Source organism: Neolamprologus multifasciatus, chromosome 7, assembly GCF_963576455.1.
Source record: "Neolamprologus multifasciatus chromosome 7, fNeoMul1.2, whole genome shotgun sequence".
Taxonomy (NCBI): domain Eukaryota; kingdom Metazoa; phylum Chordata; class Actinopteri; order Cichliformes; family Cichlidae; genus Neolamprologus; species Neolamprologus multifasciatus.
Genome location: NC_140445.1, coordinates 30,189,909 through 30,200,038, shown reverse-complemented (window position 1 = coordinate 30,200,038; position 10,130 = coordinate 30,189,909). Strand labels below are relative to the sequence as shown.

The 10,130-nt window shown below is 39.0% G+C and overlaps 1 protein-coding gene across 1 annotated transcript; it reads left to right on the top strand.

Moving 5' to 3' along the window:
* Nucleotides 1-4,391: 4,391 nt before the first annotated feature.
* Nucleotides 4,392-9,869, top strand: LOC146514541 (uncharacterized). Its single transcript, XM_085167257.1, has 3 exons — nucleotides 4,392-6,787; nucleotides 7,362-7,451; nucleotides 7,624-9,869. Exons 1-3 carry the CDS (start codon nucleotides 6,662-6,664, stop codon nucleotides 7,711-7,713), a joined length of 306 nt encoding a protein of 101 aa, XP_085023383.1. The 5' UTR covers nucleotides 4,392-6,661; the 3' UTR covers nucleotides 7,714-9,869.
* Nucleotides 9,870-10,130: the final 261 nt, after the last annotated feature.

Sequence of the window (10,130 nt, the reverse complement as noted above, 5' to 3'; positions counted from 1 at the left end):
AGTCTGTGTTATTGACCAGCAAACAGCCAAAACCTATGTTTTTATATAGGTGGTCACACTAGCAGGACCATGTATGCACATATCTGTAAAGTAACAAGTTTTTTTAAAAGATTTTTTAAAGCTACTTAACATGGTCCTGTGCTGTGTACAGAAGATCAAACTGAGAAATGTTATTTCAACTAAAACCTAAGTTCCACCTATCAGTTTTTGGTAGGCTATATGAAGTTACTCTGAATAACATTTTGATATTTTTAATATTTTAAATATTATTGTAAATTTTACTGTAAATTTGTAAATTGGTATCAGCATCAGTGGCTACTATAAATTAGTAATTCTTGAAAATACCAGGTAAAAACTGATTTGTATGATATACATTGTTGTAAGACATGTACACTCATAGCACATGCTGTGAAGTGCCATTACTGTGAAGTTAAAGTAAATGGGGTAACTTGTGGATACTATATTACAATGTGCATAGCTTTTAATTGTCCTTCTTTGTGAGCTATTATTATCACTATGTATTAGATTAATTCAGTCAAATAATATATATTTTACAAAGCATTGCTTATAAATTATATAGAGCACTTTAACAGTTTATAGTAGGGATGCACCGATACCGATACTGGTATCGGGTATCGGGGCCGATACTGTAAAATGTGTGTGTACTCATACTCGTAAAAGTTAACCGATACCATGAACCGATACCATGAACCGATACTAACTTATTTCATTAATCAGAGGGTGGCATGTCATTTCTGTTGTAGTTTTTTAGATTGGCCACTAGGGGGCCAATTATTAAATTTCAAATTCAAATTCAAATTTTTTATTTGTCACATACACAGTCATGTGTAAAGAAAGAAAAAAAGTCAAAGTCAAAAAGAAAAGAAAAAAAGAGAAGGCTATGAATAAGATAGGAAATAAATATGAAAATAAAAAAGGGTAAATTTAACCAGGAAGGAATAAAATAAAATAAAATATAAAAATTAAGTTAAGAATGAGATAACTGTACAACACAAATTAGAATGAAGGGTAAAGGGTAAATTTAACTGGGAAGAATAAGATAAAATATATAAATTAAAGTTGAAAATAAAATAACTGTACAGCAAAATACACAGTATAGAAATATATAAGAATGTATGAAGAAATATAAATATAAATATATATATATACACACAATAACAGCAGCTGTACAAATATTAACTGGAAATGAAGAATATAATGTCCAGTGTTGTGCAATCCACATTATATAGTGTCTTGTGCAGTGCAAATATGCTTAAAGTGGTTTAAGTGATGAAGTGAAAACAATGTCCAGAGTGTCCAGTGTGTGTGTAAGAACTATATGTGTGGGTCAGTACTGTGTGGTGGTGTGATTGAGAGACCGTATCGCCTGTGGGAAGAAGCTCCTCCTCAGTCTCTCTGTGTATTATTTTATAATTTTTTATATTTTATTATTTATTTAATAATAATTATTTTGTTTGTTTGTTTACAATATGGACACTCTGCAATAATTTAAAAGTTTATTTTATTTGCAAACCTAATTTGTATTTATTTTATTCCAAACAGAAGTGTTTATTTATTATTCTGAAAGCTCGAGACAGTGCCAATAGTTCAGTGATATTTTGTAAAATTACAATGTGGAGACTCTGCAATAATTTAACAGAAGTGCTTATTTTTCACTTGAAATTTTTTTGTGGTCATTTTTGTTAAGATTTTATTTTTTATCGGCAGGGAATATAATAAAACTTGTCTTCCAATTAATTGTATTTGTGTGCGTGTGTGTGTGGTAGAAGTATCGTTTTTTGTACTCTGTACAAGTATCGGTATCGTATCGGTTTGAAAAAATTGGTATCGTTGCATCCCTAGTTTATAGTAATATTCTCTTACTTTGAGAATATTAATACAGATCTTATGGGGTTTCTGGTGTGCATTATTCCTCAGCTCTACCAAAGGCACCTTTAAAATTGCCTATGAAATCTATGGAAGATTGTGGTTACCAGCAGTTGGTGGTTGATTATCTTGGACATCAGGGTGGTAATATCCCGGCTTCAAAATCCCTTAACCGCCGCTGTAAAGATTGAGCATTTTAGGGCTGACAGCTCAATATTTGGAATTTATTCCAGAAAAAAGGTGGTGATAAACTCAAAAGTTGCTTCTGTCATCTGAAAGACAAAGAGCTTATCATAGATAGATGTAGGCAGATCTCAAAACTCTCCAGTTTTGAGTTGACATTAGTGTCTCCAGTCACATTGGCTTAAACTCTCACACTGTATGTCATGGGCCATCAGCTATATCATGTAAATCCAGACATATCATATAAAAAAATAAAACACAGATGTATCTTTTGAGCTTTAAAAGCTTTAAAAAAAACTAATGCATAGATAGATAGATAGATAGATAGATAGATAGATAGATAGAAGTGAATAATAACTTGAATAACTTGAATAACTGAACTTACAAAATATTAAAAAATGGGAATACTCTCACTAACCATATTAGTTTTGCAGCAGGCAGCTGTTTCAGCAAATGATACCTGTGTTTCCTCTGTGTTTTTCTTGTTCTTTAAATCCATGTGTAGCATGCACAGTAAGTGGTTTGCAGTCATGCTTTCTTAGGTGAACAGTTTTATTAGATTAAACCCATTTTCCCACAGACTGAGAAATATGGTAACAAGCTCTCTAGAGGTCTATAAAAGTGGAACCGGGGCATCAGGTGACAGAGTATGGGCTGCTTTTATATACTGTAAGTGATTCTTCCTCAGTGTTTTAAACAAAAATCTAAAGGAATACTGCTGAAGACCAAATCAAAGGGGTCCGCAGTGTGTTTACATGTGTTGTACCAGAAGGAATAACATTAACAGTTTCTCTGTGGGGGGGGAAAATAATTTTTATTGATGTTAATCAGTTTTATTAAGCTATTCTTTTATTACTGTTGAAATGTTCAGTCTTACTGCCAAGATTAAATTACATGTAAACTCAGGTGCTAATTTTTACAGCATTGTCAACAGATGGCTGGTCTATGATTGGATTATATTGTCAAAGAGAAAATTCAGACACTTGGATGCAGTGCATGGAGATTTAGAGTGCTGTGCCAGGCAATATTACTTAGTATTTCTGTGCTATGTGCCATGTACAGTATCACTACTACCAAGCATGCCTATTATCTGTGGACATTTTCCCTGGCACAGTGCGCTATTGATATGAAAAAAGATATACAGGCTGCCATTTTTTTTTTCAGCTGTCTGGGATAAATGTTAGCTAGCGGTGTCATATACAGTCCACAAAGATACAATGTGAAGTCTGGTGTGAGACACTACTGAACAGACTAAAGGTCATGTTTGTCTGTTTTGGTTTTTCAACCACTTTTTACTGATATATAAAAACGTGTTTTTTACAAGGCATCTAAATTTTAATTTCTGTTTGGACTTTGCACAGCACTTAACCTCCAACAAAGGTGAAGTTGCAATGTGAAACCATATAAATATGCAGTAATATATCAGTAATGTAATGAAACAGCATTCAGGTGATATTTGTCATATTACAGGCAATAACCTGTTAACTGTGCTCTGTGATTGTACCGTGAAACATGTACAAAATTGTATCTGTGCAATGAATATGATGTACTTAAGGGATATGATTAATGCATGCATCAAAGTTGAGTCCAGTAACTTCTTTTGAAGTCAGATCAGTGTAACAATCTATTCACATTAAGGATTAATTCACTGGCCATTGCTTAGTTGTTTTTTGTTTTTCTTTTGTCATTTGTATGATTTTATTTTTGCTTCATTTTGGCCACTGAAAGGAACATATTTATGAACTTATTTTTGCTTCCATGAAATTGTATCTAGAACACCAAACTCCAGCCCCAGATTACATAACACGCTTGCACATATGCAAATAGGGCTGTGCGATATGATCAAAATCTCATATCCCCATATAAGACATATATTGTCCAATAACGTTATAAATCACAAAAATTTAACATTTTCTGCAAATTCTGTGAATCTCGGGCAGCTCGACTTGCGTGAAGTGTTTCCAGCTGCGCGTCATGTAGCTGGAGTCGAGTGTTTTAACCAATGCATGAAACTATATATTTTTAGACATATGTTGTAAAGGCCGCCGTTTTCTTTTTGAGTATTTATTACACGACGTGCTGCGGGGGAAAGCCTGTTCTAACGTCTGAGTTTAAGGTTTATTTTTTTTAGCACCTGACGGCTCTTTTTTGCTTCTCATCCGTAAATACTGCATACTATTTCGCGTGATTCAGTCTATTTTGAAAAGTCTCAACAGGCTCTTGAGCTTTATTGTGAAAGGTTTATGTGGAACATAAACAAGTGGACAGCGACGGTTTTACCGTTGTTGTTGTTAACCACAACGCACAGGTGCTTGTCTGTCTGTAGTAGGGTTGCCAACTCCCTGAGAAATAAATAAGGGACACCTCGTGGCCAGGGCCGGGCGACCCAGTTGTCTTCACCCTTCCCAGTGTGGTGAATTTTTTAGCTCTTTTTTTGTGTGTGAAATTATTTTTTTAACCATTTGACTTGAATTTGATTCAAGTAGACGCGTATTCTTTGTGATATCAAGACATGGGAAACAAAAATCATTTAGCCATTTATTTTTAGCTCAAAATGACAACATTAACACAATAAAACAGGTCTCTTTCTTAAACAGAAGCCTGTCATGCTTAACTTTTGAGAATAAAAGTAAATCTTTCTTTAAAAGAACTCTGTCCTGCTTAACTTAAAATTATATAAATTAATAGAAAACAATAGAAAGAAAAATATTCTTGTAACAGTGCACATTTAGTGCATTTAGTGCAATTGGCTTCAGTAGAGGCATTATTTCAGCTTTTGCTCCCGTTTGTAAACCCACTTGTTCCCATGATTACGCATCATAACTCATCATCATTATTCATCTATGTATTACTTTTATGTATTACTCATCTATTTGTTGCAATATATCCTTGCAGTTGTTTATTACACAAAATAAATTATATTATCACACTTCTGGCCACATAGCGCTGATATTCACTGCACATGCCCATTTTAACCTTAACCAGAGGGTTTAAAAACAAACAAACCAGTGTTTACCATATCTGCTTCTGCCGTGGCCTGGTGGACAAAAATTGGTTAAGGGTTCCCCGAGCTTTCACGCCCCTCCTGTTCTTCATGTGCCCACCATTAGAAGCATGCCTATGGAAAAAGTGCGCCGGCACACAGTGCAGTGCGCTTTATAGGTGTTTTCCTTTTCCCATTCCTCCCTGTACTTTTGAAGCCTTTTTTCTTTCTCTGAGAGGAACAAACATTGCTGGTCTAATGCTGGGCTCACACTCTGCGATTTTTGGCCCATTTTGAGCCGATTTTTGAGTCGTGCGACCAATTTGGTGATCGGCCCGATTTTGGCCTTCATCGTGCATCGTGTAGTATACGTGGGGTAACGAGAAGCGATTAACACCTCACGATCATCAATCGCTCGTGAGGGTGTCACCGCAGCCGCTCACACTGCGCACGCGCAAACACGTAAACGTCGGTGAAAAAGACGGACGGCTGTGCAGCGTGTGATCTGGACACAAGCGATGGAGGCACAACTTGTAGAACTTTGGAAAGCTCATCCGAGCCTTTTCGATGTGGCATCACCAAATTATCACGACCACAACAACCGTGAAAATAGTTGGATTTACATGCTCAATCACAGCTGCCTGATCAGTGTTTTTCATTAGCAATTTAGCAAAGTTGATGGTGGTGTGTGTCTGTGTGAGTGAAAGACAGAGAGGGAGAGCGAGCGACAGATTTTCTGTTATAACCTTCATTTTATGGACGCACAGTGTGACTCAGGTCGCATCAGAGCATCGGGCGGTATAGTGTGAGACCTGCATCGTGACCTACGAACGTCTAACGGTGTGTTCACACCGAACGCGATGGACGCGAATAGAGCGTCAGGTTTACATGTAAAGTCAATGGAAAAGCGCGATGACGCGCGATTGCGGGTCCCGCGAAAATTCGGAAGCAGATTTGCGTCGCGAAAACGCCAAAACGCGTGAAACGCGCGTCAGTGTAGCGCGTCTGGCGCGTTTGACTCGCGAATAAAACCACGCGCGTGAGTTTTTGTGTTGCATTTTGTGCATACGCGCGTTTCGCGTCTACCGCTCGAGTTGGAAAAATCTGAACTCCAGCGTCAAATCGCGCCGCGACAACCAATCAGGAGCCTGGTGACGTGGCTCTGACCTAGGTCAAAGGGGCAGATCCAGCCAAAGCCCTTCATTCTTCATTCAGTATGGAGGAAAAGCTAATCAGTGCCGTGGCTAATCACCCGGAGCTATACGATGCTAGCTACTACTTTTACCGAGACAGGATAAAAAGGACCTAGCTTGGAGACACATAAGTGAGGAGATCGGGCAACCTGGTAAGTTCATTCCTTCTTTTTAATTTTCAGACTGACCCGATGAACCCGCGCAAAAGCTAGCAAGCCCGCCTACTGTCCCGCTATTTTCCCACTGATGTACAAATACCTTTCCGCTAACAAGATAATGCGTTTATTCAGAGGACATCTGCAGGAGAAAGTGGAAGAGCCTCAGGGACACTTATAATAAGGAGAAGAAGGCAGAGAAGGAGAAGAGGAGTGGGTCTGCAGCAGGATCGGGGAGAAAATGGAAGTTCTTCGCGGTCATGGGGTTTCTGGACCCCTTCCTCACCCCGCGGGAGACTAGCGGTAATATGGTGCGGACTGTGGAGAACTTCTCCCCCAGGACCAGGGACAGCCCGAAGAGGCAGCAGGGGAGTGTCAGTCAGAAGGTATGTTTACATTGAGTTAATGTAGGCAGTTAATTTATGCGTGTTGTCATACAGGAACATATTTTGTTTATTAATAAACAGTATACAGTAGTCCCGCTGTTCATCCGTCACTGCCTCGCCTTTTCGCTGATTTTTTTTATTGCACCGTACAGCTTTCAACAATGCGCATTGCATTCTGCAGCCCAAATGACAAATCTCCTCCGTGTCGTGTCTCCTGCGCTTGCCAAACTTATCATGTTTGGTTTTGATAACCATCACGTCCAATAGAAAAAAACAGCACAAAAACACTCATAACTATGAGCCTCATTCGGAAATACACACCTGCACCGGGAGCAAAAAAGGCGCACAAAAGTGGCGCCGCAGACGGAGAAAAAGCGCGGCATAATACTTTTACGTTTTAAAATCGACAAAGGTTTTCACTTTGAGAATCAACTTGTGAGAACTGTGACTACTGTTCATGTGCTGCAATAAATGAGAGACCACTGTATATAATAATAATAATAAGTATATAATAATATAATATTCTCTATGACTATTGTCTTCAACCTGTTAACATCTAATATTGTCTTGATAGAGTCAAGTAATCATGCAGCAGAGTCCTCAGCTGTCTCTTCTCCTGGCTCTCCAGTCCCTGGTCCCTCAGCTCCTGCTGCTGCACCCACAGGTATGAACATCAAGCACTGACAGCTTTTTACTTGCTTGAATTCCCTTGTGATCACCTTTACTAAATATCTACAACCAATCTGTTTATATCATGTTTTTTTTTCAATTTTGAAAATGAAAATCTAGTAGCAGCCTTCTCATTACTTTGTGTTGTTTTGTGCTGTGTTTTACAGGCCCACAGAGGAGGACAGCTCGAAGGCGGGCGAGGGACGGGTCCCAGGACGGTCCATCAGCGGTGGAGCTGGCCATCCTGGAGTCCCTAAAGAGGCCACGCCCGTCTCCAACTGAACATTTCCTCCTCGGCCTTGTTCCTGCTCTGGAGAGCATGCCGCCTCAGACACGAGAATTCGTGAAATTTCAAATTTATAAATTAGTTTTTCAAAACAGCACAGCTGTGTTAAATTTGGAAACATTGGACCCTAATGATCAGTAGTTTTCTGATGAGGCAGCAGCTCTCCAGGGCAGAAACAACGTTCTTATTTTTCTCCTCCTTCTCCCTGAGGCTCTTCCACTCCAAGCTGGGTCCTTTTTATTCCTGTCTCTCTGTAAATAGTTACATTTCATATATTTATGATAAATGTTTTTGTTAATGAATTTATATTTTTTCAAATAAACATTTATAATGACAAAATGTCTCTGTTCTACTACACAGCAAATATTGGCACCCGACTTGACACAAGTAGAATTTATTTCATATTATACTAATGACAAAACATACTAATACAGTGGGATGCAAAAGTTTGGGCAACATTGTGAAAAGTAATTATTTTCTTGTACAAATCACTGGTTGTCACAATAAAAATAGTCAGTTAAATATATCATATAGGAGACACACACAGTGATATTTGAGAAGTGAAATGCAGTTTACAGAAAGTGTGCAATAAGTGTTTAAATCAAGCAGGTGCATAAATTGGCGACACAAAAAAAGAGAAATGAAATAAATATTTAGTGTATATGAATGTGTGTGTCTCCTATATGATATATTTAACTGACATTTTTCATTGTAACAGTGATTCATACAGGAAAATAATGACTATTAATAAGGTTGCCCAAACTTTTGCACCACACTGTATATAGGAACATAGTGAAGACAAGTTACTTAAGAGAGTAAAAAGAGGTTAGTTTATTTTGGAGTAGAGCTCCATTTATTAAGAAAAAATTAAAAGGACAGGAACACTCTTTAGAGGTTTGTGGGTGGCTCTTAAAAGAGCCGTTGTGGGGAAGTCACTCGGACTTCAAACAGGCTACTCCTTTGGTTGCCAAGACACAGCTCCCTCCGCTGAGAAGTGAGCCATGAATTTCTCCCTCACCAGGACAGCCTCTCTGGAGGAGTTGTTTGCTGGCAAGGAACCTGGACAAAATTGTTTAAAATGAGTATTATGTGTACTGCAGTTACAAAATACATTATTGAAATTCCAAAATTACAAATTGCAAAACATAAATCTTACATAAAACCTTTTGTAATTATAAGGATAATTACATGATATATATTAGATATAATCTAAAACAGTCTGCGGTGATTATATACAAATATTCAACTATCCCAGAATTAAACCAGGTCTAAATAAAAAGGAGTGAGTATCACTACAAAGGTTAACTCAGTGGTCCTAATGCTACAGTTTGATATCAGCAAACACCGAGCGCATACATTGATATGACACCACAGCCATGCTATCATTGCAAACACTGATAACAGCATAAATCGAATTAAATCGGGACTTGATGAGACCTTCTGAGTATCACTAGAAATATTATAAACAGTCGTCTCCGTACCACAGTTTGCTTTCAGTAAAAACCGAGCATTCACTGTTAGCATAGCACATCCACGTTAGCAGTGTATAAATGGATAGTTTAGCATATATTAGCACAGGTATCAATAAAGGACTACCGTATTAAATACTTTTACTAACCTCAGGCAGATGGACAGGCGCTCTGCAGGTGGGATTGAGCGCCTGTAGTTGGTGTCTAGGCGGGCGATTCTGGGACCGACCCGGGAAAGCAGGTCCTCAAACTGGCCGAGTGAAAGACGGTGATATCGCTGAAATCGGCCGTCATCCAGGCGCAGCTCCTGGAGCAAATGGTGAAACTCACCAAACTGCTCACGCCTCTGGAGGACCTGATGGACCCAGGTACGGCGAGGGCGTCTTTTACGCCGCTGCTCTGCTCTCCACAGTATATAGAGAAGGGAGACTCTCTCTTCAAGCGCTAACTCGACAGCTGCCATCTTGCAAAGATACCGGTCTGGCACAACTTCCTCCCACATCCCTCCCACATTTCCGGTTCACGCGCGTCAAAATATCATATTTTGAAGCGCGATGGATTTTTCTTGGACACGCGTTGAGACGCGAATGTGCACGCGTCAAATTAGGGGCGTTTGGGGCGTTTTTGTTCGCGTCCATCGCGTTCGGTGTGAACACACCGTAACCCCTGCGAGCCAATCGTGCAGTTTGAAAATCGCACAGTGTTTGCCCAGCTTCAGGTGTACTGTCGTCTGAGACTTGCACCGCAGTGTCGGCGTTTGTTTCCCTGTTGGCCATGCTTTTTGTTGTGGTCATCTGTTGTCTTCCGGTATTTTCTCCGCAAGCGACCTTTCCTCAACCAATGAGATGAGCGGTAATCTGAATTGTCATACTCGAATTGTCATAAGTGTGCTGTCAGCTCATTGGTCACAAAGCAGGAG